The 22,268-nt window shown below is 42.6% G+C and overlaps 1 protein-coding gene across 1 annotated transcript in view; it reads right to left on the bottom strand.

The window, feature by feature from the left end:
* Positions 1–1,866: 1,866 nt before the first annotated feature.
* The window catches only part of COPA (COPI coat complex subunit alpha), a 42,450-nt gene continuing 22,048 nt past the window's right edge, over positions 1,867–22,268 (bottom strand). Inside the window, exons 11-33 of the mRNA XM_084865833.1 lie at positions 21,764–21,914; positions 20,812–20,878; positions 19,343–19,418; positions 17,393–17,475; positions 16,565–16,704; positions 15,955–16,040; positions 15,706–15,844; positions 12,861–13,023; positions 12,614–12,760; positions 11,180–11,369; positions 10,963–11,058; positions 9,700–9,788; positions 8,712–8,835; positions 7,337–7,426; positions 7,054–7,163; positions 5,838–5,912; positions 5,623–5,691; positions 4,722–4,858; positions 4,293–4,479; positions 4,094–4,204; positions 3,610–3,771; positions 2,777–2,971; positions 1,867–2,510 (exon numbers count right to left, since the gene is read on the bottom strand). Of these exons, the coding sequence (XP_084721959.1) occupies positions 2,451–2,510; positions 2,777–2,971; positions 3,610–3,771; positions 4,094–4,204; positions 4,293–4,479; positions 4,722–4,858; positions 5,623–5,691; positions 5,838–5,912; positions 7,054–7,163; positions 7,337–7,426; positions 8,712–8,835; positions 9,700–9,788; positions 10,963–11,058; positions 11,180–11,369; positions 12,614–12,760; positions 12,861–13,023; positions 15,706–15,844; positions 15,955–16,040; positions 16,565–16,704; positions 17,393–17,475; positions 19,343–19,418; positions 20,812–20,878; positions 21,764–21,914 (2,747 nt within the window). The 3' untranslated portion in view covers positions 1,867–2,450. The remainder of the gene's footprint in view (positions 2,511–2,776; positions 2,972–3,609; positions 3,772–4,093; positions 4,205–4,292; positions 4,480–4,721; positions 4,859–5,622; positions 5,692–5,837; positions 5,913–7,053; positions 7,164–7,336; positions 7,427–8,711; positions 8,836–9,699; positions 9,789–10,962; positions 11,059–11,179; positions 11,370–12,613; positions 12,761–12,860; positions 13,024–15,705; positions 15,845–15,954; positions 16,041–16,564; positions 16,705–17,392; positions 17,476–19,342; positions 19,419–20,811; positions 20,879–21,763; positions 21,915–22,268) is intronic.

Raw genomic sequence — 22,268 nt, 5'->3', positions numbered from 1 at the left:
TCTCATTCAATTCCAAACTGCTTACATGTGTATCTCTAATATGACTACAGAGTTATCAAGCACGTGATTAAAAATAATTGGCATTTTCATTGGCTTTTCATTAATGTGGTAAATAAGCATGTTAATAAGGAAAATACTAGGTGGTAATTGAGAAAATTATGATGGAGTTGAAAACAAGCATGGATCTTCTTTTGTATTATTTCTTTTTTTAATTTTTTATTGCTTTTTTACAGAAAGAAAGAGGGAGGGATAGTTAGAAACATCAATGAGAGAAAGAAAGAGAGAGGGATAGTTAGAAACATTAATGAGAATCATAGATCAGCTGCTCTTGCACACCCCCTACTGGGAATGTGCCCACAACCAAGGTACATGCCCTTGACCAGAATCGAACCCGGGACCTTTCAGTCCGCAGGCCAACGCTCTATCCAGAGCCAAACCGGTTTGGGCTGCATTATTTCTTAAACTTGCTCCTGCTTTTCTGTGTCTTACTACTGGTAATTCTAACACCTCATCTCAGTATTTACTCACCTCTTGCCTTTCGAATATACAGTGAACAATGTTCTGAAACAGTAATTCACAGCATTTTTATAGCACTCTAGATTAAGAACATAATAGCTCCACTGTCATTGACCAATTTTAAGTTCTTGCCTGATATTCATAATAATTTCACATATATCCATTTTGTTTCCCCAGTTCCATAAGGTTTAAGAAATGTGGATAACTAACTTTTTTCATATCCCTGAATTCAGAATAATGTTTATGTTTATATGCAAAGTTAATCTTATAGTTTAATTTTTAAAGTTACAAAAGTTTTTTTGGCCAAAACTTATTACCAACTTGCATATATTTACAAAAAGCATGCTTATAACTTGAGAAAGTGTTACCAAAATAAGGCAGGCTTAGTTTGGGGATACTTTAGGAAAGCAACTCTTAAAAGCTATAAAAATATGCCGGGACCGGTTTGGCTCAATGGATAGAGCGTCGGCTTGGGGACTGAAGGGTCCCGGGTTCGATTCCGGTCAAGGGCATGTACCTTGGTTGCGGGCATACCCCCAGTGGGGGGTGTGTAAGAGGCAGCTGATCGATGACTCTCTCTCATCGATGTTTCTAACTCTCTCTCTCCCCTCCTCTCTGTACAAAATCAATAAAATATATTAAAAAAAAAAAGCTATAAAAATATAAAGGACTAAGCTCTTTTTTAAAAGACAAATTTTTAAAAGATATATTTTTATTGATCTTAGAGAGAGAGAGATAGGGAGAGGGAGAGATAGAATCATTGATGAGAGAGAAACATTGATCGGTTGCCTCCTGCATGACCTCCAGTGGGGGATCGAGCCCCCAACCTGGGCATGTGCCCTAATTAGGAATCGAACCAGTGACCTCCTGGTGCATGGGATGACACTCAATCCACTGAGACACACTGGTTGGGCAAAAAAATACATATTTTAATCAAAGACACAGCATGTTATTCTACTCAGTCTTAGCACATAGCAAGCAAAATACTTTATCAGCACTGTAATCAGCCTAATTTAATGTATTTACCTCTAATTAATCTTATATATGTATATTACATAAAAAACATCTAGAACAGTGACAGACATGATAGGTGCTCAATAAATAACAGACAGAACGTTGCAGTCAATAATGGAACAGGGGAGCTATTTGCTTTCCACCATTCTCACAGCAGTTTAATATATCCTAAGAAAAATGTGTGCTTTGTTTTAAACAATGGGCATTTACTACTTTTGTAATTAACCTATTTGTCCCCTAGTTTTCCTTCCTTCTATAAAGTAGTTATATAAGGAAAGATATGCTTTGGTGGGCAGCTGCACCGAATAAGTAGGAACAAGAAAGAAGCCACAAAACTCTCGCAGTAATTTAGTTTATTTAGTGTGAGAAACAACAAATAAGAACAATGATTATAAAAAAAAAACAAGTCAATAAAAAGTGAAGTGCATTTTTGGAAAACCAGACAGTTTTTTTCCCAACTTTAAATTTCTGGGCCCAGAGAGGGAGGGTACCTGCCTGAAAGTTGAAAATGCAGGATGTCTTAGTTTGCTGTGATGGAGGAAAAGATGCTACCTTATTTATTACATCTCACTCCTTTCTAACAAAGAGGATAGAAAGGTAGAAGGGAAGAAAAGGATTAGCACTGAAGGAATTTACTAAACAAAAGTTCACCACTGCATTTTCATTTGTTTCTTGAAAGAGTTAAGCTGGGAAGGCAAGTCCAACTGTGACCACAACTGTAAGATTGAGAGAATGACAGGTCCTCAGAGACAAAAAATACAAGAAGTCAAGCTTAGACATTTATTAGCCATAGAACAAGAGAAAACAACACTTGATCTTAGGGCAGGGAAAGGGACAGGTTAGGACATAAAGATTAATTCTTGGTTTTGGGGTGGAGACTGAGGGGAATATGATGACTGACCCTATACACAAAGGGGGCTTCAGCGAAACTGCAGAGGACTGATCCTTAAACCAATCACATCTTTGCCAATCTCTGTCACCTGTGGAAGAGGAAACAGGAAGAAGTTAGGAGTTTGAGAGGTTGAGATGCCTAGAAAGCTTACTTGCTCCACTCTTCCATGAGCACAATAAAGTGCTTTGTTATTGTCTGTTAGTGATTGACAAAGAGCAGTGGGAGAAGCTCTAGCTTTACCCAGTATATGCCTCAAGGAGGTAGGGGCAAATACAGGAGAGAAAGGACCACTGTGCTGCTTCTCTCCCCCCTTCCCTCAATATCCTAGATGCATTTCTCGAGGACAGTACTTACTGTAGTGACCCTGCAGATCTGACCCTTGAATTCAGGGGAATAGCAGGCCCCACTGAGTGGACACTTTTCCACTGGTTTTCCACGGTAGATGGGCCGGTAAGATGCAGCACAGATGTCGAAAGGGTTGTGCATGTCATAATTAAGTTGGTAGGCATCTGTGGGGTTCTTCTCGCAGGCTGCCAGGATTTTCCGGGTCTAAGAGAGGGAAGGAATATTTTATTTAAGAGTAGTAAAAGCTTCATACAACTCAAATTATTTCACCGTTATGGTTTAGTAGTTTCTTTGGTGCAGGATGGAATTGCACTGAATTCGAAATATACCTTCTGTGCAGGACATACATGAAGGGGTAATGATTACCACTCCTGTGGAATCAGGCTATTCCCTTCTCAACACCAAAGAAGTTCCCTGGATCTAGACCCATATTCCTCTAACAAGTCTGAGTTATCAGGGTCAGGCCTGGGTTAGAACTGGCTTCCATTGCCTAAAAATGCCTTTGGAGAACACAAGGGGACATATACGTGGAGGTGAGTGGTGGTGGTATTGGGAGATCTGGAGCTCAAGGTCAGGCATAGGGTTATTTTCAGGGGCAGTGGAGCTATTCTAGGTTGCCAATCACTCTCACCCTGGTGCCATGTCTGAATAAGTTATTAGTTCAGTTTCCAGGAACAAAAAGAGGTATCCATGCCAGTAAGTAAAAAGAGTCAAATTTTGTGGCTCTTTTTCTTGAATATCATTCTGTGCTTTATTTCAGCAGCAAAGACCTCGGTCTACTACTCCCTCCCTGTAAGAGCAGACCTGGTTCTTTTATGCTCACTGACGGGGTTCCTATCTACCTGTTGAGCCACCTCTGGCTTGGGCCCAAGTTCCAACAGGCGCCGAGCAAAGGTGGCAGCTGTTTTAAAGTTCTTGAGCTTGAAGAAGAGGTTGAGGGCTGTCCGCAGCACCAGGATCATGTGCACAGGCTGCAGGTTTGAGTGGGTGAAATAGGCTGCCATCTGGTGGACAGAAAGAGGAACACATGAGAGGCTGATTAGACTGTTGAGATAGGTCATGCATAGCTGGTACACATGCATTTAAAAAAACCACACAAATAAAAACAGGACTGGTGATAAAGCAGGGAAGTCTTCTGCTTCCTAGGTATGGAAGACTGATGAGATGAGGAAGAAGAGTGTAGAAATACATTTTCTTCTCACAGAAATGGGACCAAATTTCTCTTACTCCCCAGATTGAGATCTGGGTTTGGAATTGAAAAATTCAGACATAATGGAGGAAGAGGGAAGGGAACCGCTTTACTGCTCAGAGGGCCACATATCTTACCTCGCAGGTGCGTTTCTGCTGTTCCAGGCTCTCTTTAGGCAGCTTCTTCCTTTCGATCTCCATGGACAAACCCACAATGTACTCACGGCAAATGGTGATGAGCTGCTGGGCCTGAAGGAAGGGGCAAAGGAAGGTCATGGTACAGGGGCAAGAATGTGCGGGTGCCCATGACTAGGACAAGTAGTAGACCCCTCCTAACCTCTGCAATCTCCTGTTTATTGTCCACAACAAGGAGTGGCACACTGAGTAAGATGGATCGGAATTTTTCCACCGCCTCCTCAAACTTGCCAACGGTGGTGAGCTGGTAGCACAGTTGCAACCGTTGGATGAGGTCATTGAGTTTCAGGCCCACAGCTGGTACACCACTCTTCAGCCCTGCATCCTTCCTACACATGGAAAAGCAGGAAGAAGACAGACAATAAGTAGGAGCCCACTGGGACTCAACTACTTTTTCTGGCAACATAATCACCGTGAAAGCAGTAACCGAACCTCGGAGAGTGCCATGCCAAAAAAATCGTTTCCTATTAGGAACCCCAGCTTTGAAAAATTGTGACTGTCCCTGAGGCTACCACCTGAAATATCTAAACCACGCTGGAACAGATAAAAGTTAGGAACACGGGGCTCTTACCAATTGCGATTAGGGTAGCCATACATGGAGGGCAGGCAGGGCAGAGCCTGATAGGTGGTACGGCCTCGGGCGTAGGTCTGCAGGAACAGCTGCTTGTAGGGGCCAAACTGGGTCACCCCCACCTGGTCGTGAAGGAGCTGAAATACAGGAAGCAAGAAACTTAAGGATTTTTGTCCTCCTCCCCCTTAAAAACCAAGTGCCTTGGGCAAGGACTTAACTTCTCTGTACTCATTTCCTCATCAGTAAACTACACTTGTTTACAGGACCTCCCTCATTTAATACCTGTTAAAGCATTTAGGGCAGTGCCTGGCACACAGTGAATACATGTTAGTTGTTGCAGTTGTGGTGGCCGTTATCATTGCTACTGCACCCATGCTTAGTGTTCAAAACATACACCTGTTCATGAAGGGATGCTTACTTCACTGATATGAGCCAGAAAGCAGGCTATAAAATGAGTGGAAGATGGTTGGAAGGATTCACCTAGGACAGTGGTCAGCAGAGCCAAATATCAACAAGCAGTATAACGATGGAGATTTCTTTTGAGAGCCAAATTTTTTAAACTTAAACTTCTTCCAACGCCACTTCTTCAAAATAGACTCTCACAGGCCATAGTACTTTGTGGGAGAGCCACACTCAAGGGGCCAAAGAGCCGCATGTGGCTCGGGAGCTGCAATATGCTGACCACGGACCTAGGAGATGACTAAGCCAAAAGGAAAGCATGTAAGAGGAAGGCCTTATGAGAAAAGTTTCTTCAGTCAAGACCCAGGGTTTCCATGGTAAATACATGCCTCTGCCCTTGTGGGTGGGATAATTTCCATTTGGTTAAGGTGAGTCAACCATCTCCCTGGGACTCTGGTTGAGACAATAACTGAACAAAAGCCAAAGTTACTTTAAGACTTACCCTCATGGCGGTTTCAAAAGATCCTGCCAGGATGTGATCAACTGGAAGCTGAGAGTTATTGCACCAGATCTAACAAAAAACAGAAAACCCAAGCCAGGTGAAATCTTGTTCTTACTATTCCCAAACTAGCCTACTCTGCAGCAATACTCCTTGCACATTCATCAGTGATAGCCAGCTCAGAAACACTCGTCCCCACAGGCTGTCTCCCCGCTTACCTGAGTTGGGCTGGTGCCCTTGGTGGGGGGCACAAAGAACCCATCCTCAGCCCCACCAGCTGCGGGGGGTATGTCCTAGGGGAAAAACAGTAAGTGAGCCATTCAAGCATTGTCCTGATAAATCTTTTTTTTTTTTTATAATATATTTTATTCATTTTTTACAGAGAAGAAGGGAGAGGGATAGAGAGCTAGAAACATCGATGAGAGAGAGACATCGATCAGCTGCCTCCTGCACACCCCTCATCAAGGATGTGCCCATAGTTAATGTACATGCCCTTAACCGGAATTGAACCCGGGACCCCCTCAGTCCGCAGACCAGTGCTCTATCCACTGAGCCAAACCGGTTTTTTGGCTGTCCTGATAAATCTTAACAGAGCTTGGTTCCTTGTTCCCAGTCTCTATTGGAGAAGAGGGGTTGTGGTTGTGGGGAAAAACACTCAAAATAGGAGCAGCTTCACAAGTAACAAAATTATATACCAAAAGCTTGCTGACAAAAAGCCTGCTGCCTTTCATAAGCTGCTACTGGCATAACCCTGATTATCTCCTTCTTCTTTCTTTCAAACTAGATGTCTGGTGCATGAAATTTGTGCATGGGGTGGGGGGTTGTCCCTCAGCCCAGCCTGCACCCTCTCCAATCTGGGACATCCCTCTCACAATCCGGGACTGCTGGCTCCCAACAGCTTGCCTGCCTGCCTGATTGCCCCTAACCGTTTCTGTCTGCCAGCCTGATCACCCCCTAATCACTACCCTGCCAGCCTGACTGATGCCTAACTGCTCTCCTGCTGGCCCAATCCCCCCAACTGCCCTCCACTGCCAGCCCAATCGCCCCCAATTGCCCTCACCTGCTAGCCCAATCAGCCCCAACTGCCCTCCTCTGCTGGCCCAATTGCCCCCAACTGCCCTCCCGTGCAGGCCTGGTCACCCCCAACTGCCCTCCCCTGCTGGCCTGATCGCCTACAACTACCCTCCTCTGCCGGCCATCTGTGCCAGCCATCTTGTGACCACATGGGGGTGGCCATCTTGGGCATAACAGTCAATTTGCATATTACCTCTTTATTATATACAATGGGAGGTAAAGCATCATATTAGTAGGGTGTAGATCCCCTTCCTTTTGGGGACCTCAGGACAGGGGTGGTGATGGTGGGGAGGGCAATAAGGCCACTGGCTTCCACAGGGACAACAGTGAGAACTTTACAAGGGTAAGAATTCCACGTACCAGCTCAGGAGGGAGCTCCAGATCTTCTTCTACCTCCCACCCACCTCCTTCTTCCTGTCCCTTCCCAAGAGCGTCATCTCCCAAACCGTCTGTAGCCTCCACAAATCCATCTGTAAGGAAAGCCCAAGCTCAGAATAGATCCTTGTAATGACAAAATCTTAGCCAAAGGAAAGCAAAATGTTGAGATCCTTATTAGTCCCATGGTTTGGAACCCTGCAGAACTGCCCACAGGCCACTCCAGGGGGTGCATCTGCTCAGACCAGTCCTAGAATTGTATTCTTACCTTCATCCAGCTGCAGCTCGGCATCCTCTCCCCAGCCCTCAGTACCAACTGTGTCAATGTCAATGTCAGCAGCCAGTGCTCCTCCCTTCCCTGCAGAGGCAAAGGACAAAAAGAAGCTGGTTATAGTCAGGCAAGTGTGAGATGTGGCCTCCTCTGCAGACAGGCTGACTCCTTACAAAAGCAGGTGGTAAGGTTCTGTCTCCTTACTGTTTTTGTTCATTATTTATAATATATAAATTATGCTTTCAGTAGCAAGTTTCATAGAGAGGGAACAGAAGAGAAGGAAACAATTGGCCTTCCAGCTACCAAAAACTGCTTTTTAAAAATATATATATACATATTTTATTGATTTTTGTACAGAGAGGAAGGGAGAGAGATAGAGAGTTAGAAACATCGATGAGAGAGAGAGAGAGAGTCATCGATCAGCTGCCTCTTGCACACCCCCTACTAGGGATATGCCGGCAACCAAGGTATTGTACATGCCCTTGACCGGAATCGAACCTGGGACTTTTCAGTCCCCAGGCAGAAGCTCTATCCATTGAGCCAAACCGGTTTCGGCCAAAAACTGCTTCTTAATCGAGGACATAGGGTAAGTTAGAGAAGATGGAGCAAAGAGCAGAGCTGGGAGCAAAATGCCTAAGGATCTACTTAAGCTGTAAGTCAGGAGAAATGACTTAGTAGACATATCCAATAAGTCAGGAGGAGAGTTAAGGGTGGGTATGGGGACACAAATCTGCATATACCCACATGACAGAATTTGAGGTAGCTGAATTTGTACTTTTATTTATTTATTTATTTAATTTATTTATTTTTTAAAATATATTTTATTGATTTTTACAGAGAAGAGGAGAGAGGGATAAAAAGCTAGAAACGTCGATGAGAGAGAAACATCGACCAGCTGCCTCTTGCACACCCCCTACCAAAGATGCGCCCGCAACCAATGTACACGCCCTTGACCGGAATCGAACCCGGGACCTTTCAGTCCGCAGACCGACGTTCTACCGCTAAGCCAAACCGGTTTTGGCTGAATTTGTACTATTAACATTGTACATCATGAATGAAAAATACTGAATGGAGAGAATACTATATATATGGTAAAACCTAAGGATATAAACCAAAATGCTAATAGTGGTTGTTAGAAGCATGGACTATAACATCTCTCTTTTTCCCCACCTATTTTCCAAATGTTAAGGATCTCATAATGTTTTTTAGATTTTAAAACACTGTGTACCGTAACTCCGGCATCTCAGTGCTCCATGAGGCTTCATACAGAAAAAAAGGACAGATGAAAAGGAGAGGAGAGCCGACAGTACTCCCCAGGACAGTTCTCCATAAAACAAACCACAAAAACTATATGGGAGCAGTGAGCACTTACCCTTGCTGGCAATGGAGCCTTCAAAGAACCCTTTGGACACTGTCAATAAGGGCCAATTGGTATCCAATGGCATGATAGGTGCAGGAGGCTGGAGCAACTTGGCATTAGGGTCAATATCTGGAATCTGAAAGGTAGAAGGTTAAAAGCAAACAACTATCAGGAATCATGTAGGGGATGGTTATAGGCCCTCAGGTAGGACGGTGACATTTGTAGATTTCAAATACCCCAAGACTGTCTGGCTGGTGTGGCTCTGAGTTGACCCATGAACCAAGAAATCACAGGTTCAATTCTTAGTCAGGGCACTTGCCCAGTTTATGGGCTCAATCCCTAGTAGTGGGGAGTGCAGGAGGCAGCCAATCAATGTTTCTATTTCTTTTAATTTTTTTAAAAAATTATATATATATTTTTTTTACAGAGAGGAAGGGAGATGGATAGAGAGTTAGAAACATCAATGAGAGATAAACATTGATCAGCTGCCTCCTGCACACCCCCTTCCAAGGACGTGCCTGCAACCAAGGTACATGCCCTTGACTGGAATCGAACCCAGGACCCTCCAGTCCACAGGCTGACGTTCTATCCATTGAGCCAAACCGGTCAGGGCAATGCTTCTATTTCTTTATCCCTCTCTCTCCCTCCCTCCCTCCCCCCCTCCCCCCCTCTCAAAAAATAAAAATAAATAAAATAAAAAATATTTTAAACGTCCCAAACCCTGCCTGTGTTTCTCAGTGGTTAGAGTGTCACAGGTTTGATTTCCGGTCAAGGACACGTATTTGGGTTTCAGACTTGATCCTAGTCCCTGGTTGGGGTGCATATGGGAGGCAACTAATCAATGTGTCTCTCACATCGATGCTTCTCTCTTTCTTTCCCTTCCCTTCTATCCTCTAAAAATCAATGGGAAAAATAGCCTCATTCTTTGGGTGAGGGTTAAAAAGAACATAAACATCCCAAGATTTCAGAGTTAATCAGAGACACTCATGTAAAGACTCACTGTCTCCTTTTCTGGGTCAAATGTCTCCTTCAGGCTCTCAGCTTCTTCATCTAAGCCATGGGTAGCAGCTGTGAGATAAGCCAGTGACTCTGCAGAAAAATTAGACTTTGTGGTTCAGGTACATTTCCAAGTGAATGCTGCTGTGGGTAGGCAGACTCAAAGATGCCTCCCCAGTGATCCCTGCCTCCAGTAAGTCCTTGCATAACCCCATCCCCTTAAGTGTGGGCTGGACTCATTGACTTGCTTCTAATGACTAGGACATCATGGCAGAAGTAATGAGCATCAATCCTGAGATTAGGATACAAATACTGTGACTTCCATCTCGGATGCCCTCTCTTGTTCCCTTGCTCTGAGGGAGTGAGTTGCACTATGGAGAAGCAGAAAAATGCCATCTCCCAACCAACAGCCAGCGGGGACCTGAGGGCTGCTCACAGCCATGTAGTGAGCGCGGGAGGGAGCAGATCCTCCCCCACGTGAGCCTTGAGATGTCTGCAGCCTTGGCCAACACATAGATTGCAGCCTCATGAGAGTCACTGAGAAAGGCACCCAACTAAACCATGATGCATATGAAAATAGTCAATGTTTGTCATTCTAAACTACTAAGTTTGGGTGCAATTTGTTACAAAGCAACAGGTAACTAATACAGTTGCTTATCTTTAAGATCTATCATCAATGTTGATGAGAACCTGGGAATCACTGCTGACTCCTCTGTTAAAGATCCCACATCCAGTCCTTTAATAAACCATGCTGATTCTACCTTTATACACTAAATCTGACCATTGCTCACCCCTTCACTACTAGCACCTTGGTCCAAACCACATCTGTACATCTCTTGTTCCCTGATGTATCTTACATGTTAGTATAATACTTGGTATATAGTGACATTTAAAAAAATATCCCTTGAATATATAAACAAAAAATAAATAAATGAGCAAAACCTCGGGAACTGAATTAAAAGAATAAAATTCCAATGGCATCTAACCAACTGCATTAACTAGGGTGCCCGCTCAGGACCTTTTACAACTTCTACCTCCTCCACGACTATTAAATATTTTCCTAAGAGTGCTTGGACAGACTGAATATTCTGGCTGGGCCTCCATTTGGCTTTGAAGAAAGTCTCTGAGCGTGGTAGGAGCATACTGTCTCTTCTGAAAAACTGCCCAATGAAGGCAAACCTCTCTCTACTGCACCTGAATAATCACCAGGAAGAGAACATTCTTCCTAAGGCCCCAAAGGAACAGGTGAGTCTGGAAAGATACTTACTCTGCCCACAGTTCTTCAGGATCCGCACCCGTTCTGACACATCACCCAGGTACAGGGCATTCTGATAATGGCCACTCATGTCCTTTCGGATCTCGGCTGTACCAAGTCAGTAAGAGACACCACGTTAGGCCTTCTCTCTTAAATTCTCTCTCTCCTCTCTAGCTTCCTCCTCCCCCACCAGGATCCCTCTTCCCATCCTTAGTTTCTGGGGCCTCACCAATCTTCATCATCTTGCGGAGTTTCTCTAAGTTGCCAGTGATGAGATATAGGAAGGAAAGCTTGTCAAAGTTTTTGGTGCGCTGATAACACATTTCCACAATCTGGTGGTTCCCCTGTAGCAAGGCCACTTCTCCCAGCTTCTCCCAGCAGTTCTTGTCATCCAGCGCTTTGGCTGCTTCCAGAGCAATCTAAAGAATCCTCAGGGTTAGTTAACAGGATGGGCACCGTGGCTCCAAGCCAGGGATGACAGTCAGTGTTTGCATCTAAATAAATTTCCCAAGGAACTTTCAATCACGCCTCACTTGCAGCCTAATTGTATTGGAAATCCCATCAACAAGTATAACCCCATATGGAGCCATGGATAGAAGAATTACATCACATTGTCATCAGAAATTTAGTTTTTACAAAATTACTTCTTAGCAGTTGTTGATTCCATAGAGCCAAACCTTTCTTAGCTATGTTATTTCCTACTTGCCAACTCTGAAGATCCACAAGGGCTTTAGAGAAGACAGGAGAAATAATAAAAGGAAGTTCTAAACTGAAAAGTCTACATTCCTAAGCCCTCTCCCCATTTAAAAATAATGCCTACAGCCTCTAGGGCCCAACATTTAATTAAGGACTCTTTCATCTAAGCAGCCAATGAGCAGGTCAAATGTCAAGAAAGGAGATTTTTCTAATCCCATGCTATCTTGCCCCTATTCTAAATTTACTGAATTCAGACTAAGCATGAAATCAATAGAAGTGCTGTGGCAGAAACAGATAGGAAAAAGTAGAGATGGGCAAATAGCATCAGAAAGATGGTTCTATCTAACAACTAACACCCCGCCCCCCAAATTCTATTATACTTACTAAAGAAGCAAGCCCAGAATAATGCCTTCCTAATGCCATCCTAATCCTCACCTTCTCCACATTGATATGGAGCTTATAACCACACTAGAGGCCCGGTGCACTAAACAGGCGGGCAGACATCCCTCTCACAATCCAGTACTGCTGGCTCCCAATCACTCGCCTGCCTCTGCCTGATTGCCCCAAACCGCTTCTTCCTACCAGCCTGATCAATGCCTAACTGCTCCCTGGCTGGCCCGATTGCCCCTAACTGCCCTCCCTGCTGGCCTGGTCACCCTTAACTTCCCTCCCTGCTGGTCTGATCACCCACAACTGCCCTCCCCTGCAGACCTGATCTCTCCCAACTGCCCTTCCCTGCAGGTCTGATCACCCACAACTGCCCTCCCCTGCAGACCTGATCTCTCCCAACTGCCCTCCCCTGCAGGCCTGGTCACCCACAACTGCCCTCCCCTGCAGGCCATCTTGTGGAAGCCATCTTGTGTCCACATGGGGGCAGCCATCTTTGACCACTGGGGGTGGCCATCTTGTGTCTTGGAGTGATGGTTAATTTGCACATTACTTCTTTATTAAATAGGATTATTCTCACCTCAATGTTTCCACACTCCAGTGCCAGACTAAAGCGAGTTTTCTCGTCCTTGACAAAATGCAGTGCCACTTCAGGATAGCCCTTCTTCTGGAGATAAGCAATGATAGACTGGCCTACTAGTTTGGCGTTTCTTACCATGTGCAGTACCTAGACATTTGGGGTGGGGTAGGGCAGGAAATAGAGATTACTTATAGGAAAAACAATACTTCCCGTCTCAATACTCTTAGCATGTTTTCTTCTTTCATACCTCATCATATTTTCTGTTGATCAGGGCCAGCTTGAACTTGAACTCAGTAGGATCAATGGTGAGCACACGAGGACGACACTCCCTATCTAGGCAATATACGTTGTTGCCCTTCACCCTTGTGACATAGATGGGTAAATCCAGAGTTCGAATGATCCCATAGTCCCTAAGAGGAGTTAGAGAGAACCACTTTCAGTGAGTGAGGGGAAAAATCCAGCCTATAAAGGAATGGACAAAGCCTAGCCACAGCCCTTTATCCTCTCATTATCATTTTGTCCAGTGCCATTTGGACAATGATATAGATGGGAAGTTATTCAAAATAGAACAGAATTAAATTTATTTTCTTCTTTATTTTATTCTTTATTATGAAGTGGGAAAGATAGAGCAAATAGTGTGATCTTTCTTCATAAACTATTAATTTAGCAGTTAACAGATATGGCAATAGGAATCCGCCCTACTGAAGTTCTAATATATAAGCACTAGGCCACTATGGATAATTAATTCCTTCCTTATAAGGTATATAAGAGATAGATGTGAAGAGTTCTGACACACACAGAAATGACAAAAAACAAAATATTTTAAACTGAATGAAAAGAAAAAGTTAACAAAATTAAAACTTACAGGTATAATATAATATTTGATGGGTAATTTATAGTGTTAAATGCATATACTGAGTCCCCTATACCTCAAACCATACACAAAAATAATCTTCAGGTAGATGGACCTAGCTATGAAAGGCAAAACTATAAAAATTCTACAAGAGAATATAAAGAATACCTTTATGATCTTGGAGTCAATAAAGAGTTTTTTAAGTAGGACAAAAAATTTAATACCCATAAAGGATATTCACAGATTCAACTACATTAGGAACTTATGTTCATTGAAAGGTATCATGATGAGAGTTAAAAGACATGCCACAGAATGGGAGGAGATACTAATATCTATAATACAGAGCCCTGACAAAAGACTGACACTCAAATACAGTTGACCTTTGAACAACATGGGTTTGAATTACGCAGGTCTAGTTACAAAGGTATTTTCAATAAATACTGTAAATGTATTTTCTCCACCTTGATTTTTTAAATAAAAATTTTTCTCTAATTTACTTTATTAAAGACTACAGTATTTAATACATATAACATACAAAACATGTGTTAATCAACTTACATTATCAATAAGGCTTTTGTTAGCAGTAGGTTATTACTGTTAGTAGTTAAGTTTTTGGAAAGTCAAAAGTTAAGCAAAGAATTTCTTTTTTTCTTTCTTTTTTTTTTAAAAATATATTTTATTGATTTTTCACAGAGAGGAAGAGAGAGATAGAGAGTTAGAAACATTGATGAGAGAGAATCATCGATCAGCTGCCTCTTGCACACCCCCTACTGGGGATGTGCTCACAACCAAGGTACATGCCCTTGCCCGGAATCAAACCCGGGACCCTTCAGTCCGCAGGCCGACGCTCTATCCACTGAGCCAAACTGGTCCTGGCTAAGCAAAGAATTTCAAATTCATGGAGAGTGGTGCCCCTAGCCACACTTTCAAAGGTCAAGTAGATATAAAGAATGTCTACAAATGATCAAGGATAACTCATTAAAAAGAAAAAGAAAGGCAGAAACTGGTTTGGCTCAGTGGATGGAGCGTCGGCCTGCGGACTGAAAGGTCCTGTGTTCGATTCCAGTCAAGGGCATGTACCTCAGTTGTGGGCACATCCCCAGTAGGGGGTGTGCAAGAGGCAGCTGATAGATGATTCTCTCTCATCCATATTTCTAACTCCCTATCCCTCTTTCTTCCTCTCTGTAAAAAATTCAGTAAAATATATTAAAAAAAGAAGAAGAAAGGATGTGAATGGAATTCAAAGAAGAGGAAATCCTGATGGATGGCCAAATGAAAAGTTGCCTAATCTTATTAGGAATTAGACAAAGTAAAATTACAATGAGATATTGTTACACATCCACCAGATAAACAAAAATAAGTCTGACAAAGGAAGGTGCTGGCCAAGATGACAAGCAAGGAAACTTTTATAGTACAACCACTTTGGAAAGCAATTTCACATTACCTAGGAAATGTAAAGATATGCATACTCTATGACCCAGCAGTATTTTTTCTGGGTGGATACATAAGAGAAACGTATGTGCATATGCACCAGAAACATGTAAAAGAATATTTAAAAGAACATTCTCCCAAAATAGCCCAAAACTAGAAGTCACTCAAATATTCCTCTAGAGTAGAACTGATAAAATGTGGTATATTTATATAATAGAATATTATACAATAAAAATAAATAACATTAGAGCTACATCATGGATGAATGAATCTTAAACAAAATATTGAACACAGCAAAATATGAAATAATATATTCAGTATGGTTTTATTTACATGATGTTCAAAACCAGGAAAAATTAAATCATATTATTTTAAGACACAAACTGAGTGGTAAAATCACAAAGAAAAGCAAAGAAGAAATTACCATAAAAGTCAGAATAATGTTATGTTTGGGTGGAGAATGAAGGCGGTTGTCATCAATAATGACCATGTAGCAAAGGGCTTCTGGAGTGTCAGAACTGTTCTACATATTGACTTGGGCAACAGTTATACAAATGTTTACATAACTATTTGCTATTCTCTCTCTGTAACAGCTGTCTCATTTTCTATATTTGTGTCGCATTTCACAATTCTAAAAGAATTGAACAAAGAATGTTCGGATGCCCCTAGCACATGTATGTCTAATATGTTTAGACTGAGCTTTTCCAGGAAGAAAATTCAGGGAGGAGTTCAGTTCCATCTCTTGAGACAGGAGAGTGATTTTAAGAAGCTACCTTCTCCCAGTCTGTATCTTAGATCAGTGACTTACCCAGTGGTGACAGCATATTTGATGTGGTTGCTTGTGGTATAGATAAATACCCCACTCTCATCCCAGGCCCCACTCTTGACACGGATGTTCTCATGAATGTTACACAGAGCCTCCAGTTTGCGGTTACAGATCACAATGGCTGAAAAAGGCATAGGGGATGAGTGCTCTGCTGGATAGGGTGAGTGGACTTGCAGGGAGGGGGAGGGAAGGACTGGTTTCCACATCAGCGTGGATATAATGAAGACTTACCATGTTTGGCCAGTAAAGCTACATGGGACATGTCTGCTGACCAGATAACATATTTCACCTTGGAAATCTTCACAGATGCCAGAGTTCTGGGACCGAAAGAGAAGGGCAAACATGAGTACACCTGATTCCTTTGTCCCAGGTTAAGACCTACCTTCTTCCATCTCCAAATTAATGTAAACTTCAATTTCTTAAAGAGTACCAAAGAGACATTCTCTGTATTGTACACTTCCTCCTTCTTCAACTCCCTCATTAATGTAATAAGACATGGCCTTATCTCCATTATTAGGGATTTGTGTATGTCTGTTGTTACCAGTTGACTATAAGCTCCTTCAAGTACAGAAACTTATTTTTCATCCCTGAGTCCCTAGCATTCTAAATCCCAAGAGCATTCTTTGTTCAGGTTGGTGTTTTAAAAATAAATAAGCCCCTTCTTATAAGGTTATGTATCTGTACAGGATGGAGAGTCACAAAGGAGAAACACAGTTTGGAATCATAGCACAAGAAGTGATCAAGCCAAGAGGCAAACTCACTTGGGGGGGAAAAAGCTCCCACTGAGAATGTCTACTCTGCCCCCTGCACGCCTGTCTGCTCAGGGCACCTGACACGTTACCGCTTCTGCTGCACGTCAAAGAGTGTGATGGAGTCCGCGTCTCGAAGCAGGAGGTTGCCTGTGCCAGCGTAAAAGATCTCATCACAGTTGGGCACCTGAACTTTCTTGGTGATTTCATTCTTTAGATTCTTGATCAGAAGCTGAAATGACAGTTAGAGGGGGCTTAAGAGAAGTGTGTGTATATAAAATGACAACAGCTGACCATGTCCCTCAGCCATTGTTTCTTAGCTTCAATAAATGAGGCTTTGGGTTTTTTCCTGTCCAGGTCAATCAGCAGTCTTGGTAGACTTTCCAACCAAGATTCTCTCCAAGGGCCCTGATAGTTTTTTGTTTTGTTTTTTCCTGCTTTTTTTTTTTTTTCCAACTGAAATATCCTGAGAAGTCCAATATTCTCCTCCCCCAACCCCCCGCCCAATAAAGTCTTAATTCCTCAATCAACCAAAGAGAATAGTACTTCTGGGCTTAAATTTGTTAAATATTTTCTTGAGAGAGCGTTGTTTATTTTGTTTAGGGCCTATTACATTTTGGAGGTAGGAGGATGAGGTCAACTCCTCATCCAGACCACCTTTTTCAAATTTGATGTTGTCAAGAGTGACTTTAGCTTGGTTCTTAAGCCCAGGGCCACAGTAACCCAATCAAATAAATTTTAAGGCCATTTTTCCACAGGGGGATTGGGATAAGGCTAGGGATAGAGGTAGTGCTGATACACAAGGATTACAGCTGCTCAGGGGAGAGTGGGGGGTGAGGGGGAGTGCCCTCTATTCTTCAATACAAAAGCCACTGCTATCCTACTTCCCAAATTAGGTTCCGCTTTTAGTCTTGACTCACTGAGTGCATCCGATCTAGGACAGCAAACCGATTTCGAGCAACCCAGACAGCTGTGAGGCCCGAGGATCGTTTCCCTTCAGGAGCTGAGAAAAACAAAACCAAAGGGCGGGAGCATGTGGTGAGCCACTGGCAGGTGACAGAGTCAGGTGCCATGGAGCTGCCAGTCTGGCTGCCATGTTGGCTTTGCCAGTTCAGCTGCTTCATAACTAATTCAGCCATAACCGGGGGCTGTTGTCAGTGACTTTCTCCCACCAGTCCCCTCCAAACTCCAACCTCTACCCCTGCCAAGCCTCTCTTCTCTAGGCCAAGTGACTGCATTTCAGCCAACACCATGTACTGGCAGAAGGACTGCCCATCTTGGGAGACAGCACACTCCATCAAGCTAATGAGCAGGGCCTCGCTGGCCAAGCTGTTGGCACACTGCAAGCAGCCTGCCAGTGTCATAGGCTCTCCTATCTCAACAAGCTGCAGTAGAGACACAGCCTCCTCCCCAGGATGCAGCTGCTCTGCTGCTTTTAACATGCAAATGTAGACCTCCTAATAGAGCAGGGTGGGGCGGAGCACTCCAACAAAATCGATGCTGGGCAGTATTTAGCACCAAGTTGTTGCTCCAAAGACGTCCATCCATCACTCTCATTACTCTGAAGAAAGTTACAAAATGTTCCTCAGTTCCCAAACATTTCACTGGCTGATTAGAATTCTGCAGGGCACTCCACTCCCTGGAAAACTTCAAGAAAGATACACTAAAGAGTGTGCAGCAATATTCTTGGATCTGTTAGTATCAGCAGAAAACTGGACAGAATGTGCTGGTCAGTCTTGCTTTGTACATCTCTGGGACCTGGGGAGGGGGGGCAAAGTGGGGTGATGGGACAGGCTCTATACAAAACTAATTCTTATGACCGCCAATGCTCTCACTTTCCAGGAGCTAGGGAACCTCACTATCCAGGCTTTTGCTCTTCTTCCTCGCTGCTACCTATGGAATGCACCTTTACTTCTTTACTAATTATCATCTTCCTCAAAAGATGGAGAAGAGAAAATAAAAGTGGCAAGACAAAACTAAGGCATCTTAAACTCAATTCACTGTAAACACATGGGGGTTGGGGGAAGCAAGGGGTGAGTAGAGAGGGACCAAATCACAAAATTCAGTAAAAAATTGGCTTAACTGATTAATTTATAGAAGAGGCTTTCTCTTTTCTTGCCATATCCACACTTAAGAGATAATGACCCAGTGGCACCCACAATAAGAACAGAGCTAGAAAAGTATTTCTCAGAATTTGTTGATGGGGTCTAAACTATCATGAAAGTATGCTAGGAAGAGTGGGGACCTGAGGAATAGACCTGACCTGTAAAACAACTGGAGGACGTGCACGGACAGGAGCATTAGAAAGACTCCGATCTATTCTGACAATGTTTTGTCAGCACGTTCTAGTAGTAAGGACACCAACAAGATCTGGTGGTGATGGAAGAGGTAGGCAGGGGTCTCAGCTGGATCCTGGGATCCCTGGTGGAATGTGGGGCTGTTAGCAGCCTCATCTTTTTGACAAGCGAAAGGAAGCAAAGCGGATCTGGATGTGGATGGGGAGCATAAATCCCTAGTCCCAGGATGAGACATTGCAAGATTGGAACCACATTTAGAATAAATGAAATTACCAGGGTGAAAGTCATATCAGCTGACAATAAACTAGGATAACACGCTGTGCTGAAAGAGAATATGGAGAGTTTCTAATAACCAAATTATAAAATATATATATCTAGTTGGAGTAATAAAATGAAAACGGAACATGAATATTTCACACCATAGTCGCCTGTGATGCAATTGTCAGTGCCACCTGCCACAGCCCTGAGTGATGTGGCCACAGCCCGAGGATGGAATGTGAAAATTTCAAAGAGGAGGGAAGATGTGGGAGGGGAGAGCTGGAAGTAGAGTTGGGGAATAAAGAGAAAACATACCATCAGGGTTCTGAGAGTCAGCATCCTTGGGGATGGTGTATAGGTCATAGGTACTATTCTCTAAATTGCTAGCTCTCTGTAGAAGGAGAAAATGAAACTATTAGTAAGAGGCACCCAAGATATTAGTTTATTCTGATAGAGAAAACAGTATAACTACACAGAAACTATATACTTTTCCCACCCTTAACCCCGATGGCATTGGAATGTCTCCGTAGCTAAAACTTACAGGGCTTGTTGCCAAATAACTCAGTATTCCTGTCACTCATTTTTCTTTTATCCTCCAAAGATGCAGATATTACTTGAATGAAAACAAGAACTGCTCTCTATTCCACAAATTAACAGATTAAAATCCCAATATTTTATTTATTTATTTAAAAGAATTTTTTTTAACATATTTTATTGATTTTGTACAGAGAGGAAGGGAGAGAGTTAGAAACATCGATGAGAGAGTCATTGATCCGCTGCCTCTTGCACACCCCCTACTGGGGGTATGCCCGTAACCAAGGTACATGCCCTTGACCGGAATCGAACCTGGGACCCTTCAGTCCCCAAGCCGACGCTCCATCCATTGAGCCAAACCGGTTTCGGCTAAAATCCCAATATTTCAGTGCCCCAACTAGGTATACTTATCAACTTAAAAGTGTGTTTGAAGGGAAAAAAAAATTTGAAGAAAATTGCCAGGAGGAAAATATGGGACTGTTAGATGTTGAAAAAGAACTGGAGCTTGGCAGGCATGGCTCAGGTGGTGGAGTGGCGATCTATGAACCAAGAGGTGACGGTTTGATTCCCGGTTAGGGCACATGCCCGGGTTACGAGCTTGTGCTTGATCCCCAGTGTGGGACATGCAGGAGGCAACTAAGCAATGATTCTCTCTCATCATCGATGTTTCTATCTCTCTCTCCCTCTTCCTTCCTCTCTGAAATCAATAAAAAAAAAAAAGAAGAAGAAAAAGGACTGGATTAGACACTAGAAGTCATATTGGGAAAGACAGGTCTCATTTATTTTAACTTGGCAACCAGGGTTCTAAAATTTGAATGTCATTTCTTTTTTGAATTGTATGGCAAGAAATTAAGATGATTCTACTTGATGACCCTGAAGGCAACTGCCCTGAGAGGAACTCCTCTCAAAGTCAGCTCTAATATTTTCACAAAAATGGAGGATCAAAATAAGCACCTCTCTTTTCCTAAGGTATAACCTTAAACATTCCTCAAATTACTTTTAATGGTTAGGGTCATTCATTTAGATGCTCCATATGTTTAGAAGGTATTAGTTAGCCTATGAAAGATGTAAGTTCACAAACCTTTAACATGTTTACAACAACTGAAGCCTACTTGGTTTAAGCCTCTGTTTTGTATTAGTTTTCTCAAAATGACCATTAAATAACTTCTAAGAATACATTAGAATCCTGTGGCACAAGAAAGAGCCTATGGGAAATGGGGAGGCCCTAAGAGCACTCAATGGTTACTTACTGTACACAGTAGGACGGCATTTTCTGCTGGATTGTATGACATATTGAACACTGGAAACTTGGAACCACTAGAAATGCATAGAGAAAATAGGAAAGAGGTATAAGAGTAGAAGGAAGAAAGAATTATTCCTACACCTCTTACTTATCTAATCTTTACACATATACTTGTCACTTTTATAATCAGGAATAAAAGTAAATAAATAGTGCATCTATTTTCTTCCGTCCCTTAAGGTTTGGGGACTTCCCTATCCAGCTTTGAGCAAAGAGTATTTTAAAAAAGTACACCCTACTACCAATCAAATTATTTAACAGAAGGCAGGGTTAGTACTACTGTAATAAATAGGATTGGTTTGCCTTGGATACAAATTCCAACACATAACTGCAGTGGACACCACAGAGTAACGTGCGACTTGTCTCTGGTTAATTTCTCCTGTTCATATAAACCCGTCTTTTTATTGTAGTCATGCTAGAGGGTTCTTATCAAGCTCGTTTGCCACCATGAATGTTTCAGTGTGATGATGCAGCTGGCTTCCAAAGAGCACTGTTCCTTTTGCCAGGCATCCCAGAAGCTGTATATTCAGAGTTAGAGTTTCCAAAGACATACATCTGGTTTAGAGTTCCACATATTTTGCTAGAAAGCAAAGAGTTATAGATATGCCAAATAAAGGCAACAAGGTCTGTCATCAAATTGGGCTACTCTCTACCAGGAAGCTTTCTCTGGTTTGCAAGAGAGCTGGCAAAGTGTGGCAGTATGATTTTCTGCCCACAGGGTCACCAGCATTCTCAACAGGGGAACTCCCATCCCCCAAATGGCTATCTCCTTGTCCACCATGTCTTGGTTTAAACTGAACAGTCTCAGCCAATGGGGGTTCAATCTGTGTCTGGAGAGGAGATCCAAAATGTTGTTAAAAGGACTGAGTTCGGTTTGAAGTGAAGAAACAAGTCTGATTTACCTCCGCAACTGCATCACAGCTACATCTTTAGAGCTGTTGAAATCCAACTGACGTAAGAACCGGTCCTTGACATAATGCAGCATATTGCCGTGAACAGCATAGGCTGGCCTCTCCCGTTCTAGTTTAAACACAATCATGCCACCATCATGACCTGGGGCACAGAGAGAAGAGAGGAAATAATTAACTGAAGGCAAGAAAGAAAGCTGGAAATGAGAAACACGAGGCTAAGGATTATATATGTATACTAAAAACAAGTTAAGACGTCTAAATGCATCTATTATTTGCCTAAATTATCATGACTCTTGGACTTTTTATTCAAACAAATTTCTGTGAATCCTTTCCTGATACATAAATCCTTACCTAACATGTTTGATGGGTTTTACAACTTTAAGCAAAACAATGTATAATGATAACCAACTTTATCATAAGGTAATTGCTACAAACAAAGTTAAGTTCCTACAGCATCTTAACATTGTAACAAAATGCTGAACAAAATGATATTATT

This window comes from Pipistrellus hanaki, assembly GCF_964339955.1.
Source record: "Pipistrellus hanaki genome assembly, chromosome: 18".
NCBI classification, from domain to species: Eukaryota; Metazoa; Chordata; class Mammalia; order Chiroptera; family Vespertilionidae; genus Pipistrellus; species Pipistrellus hanaki.
This window is presented reverse-complemented; position numbering and strand designations above follow the sequence as displayed.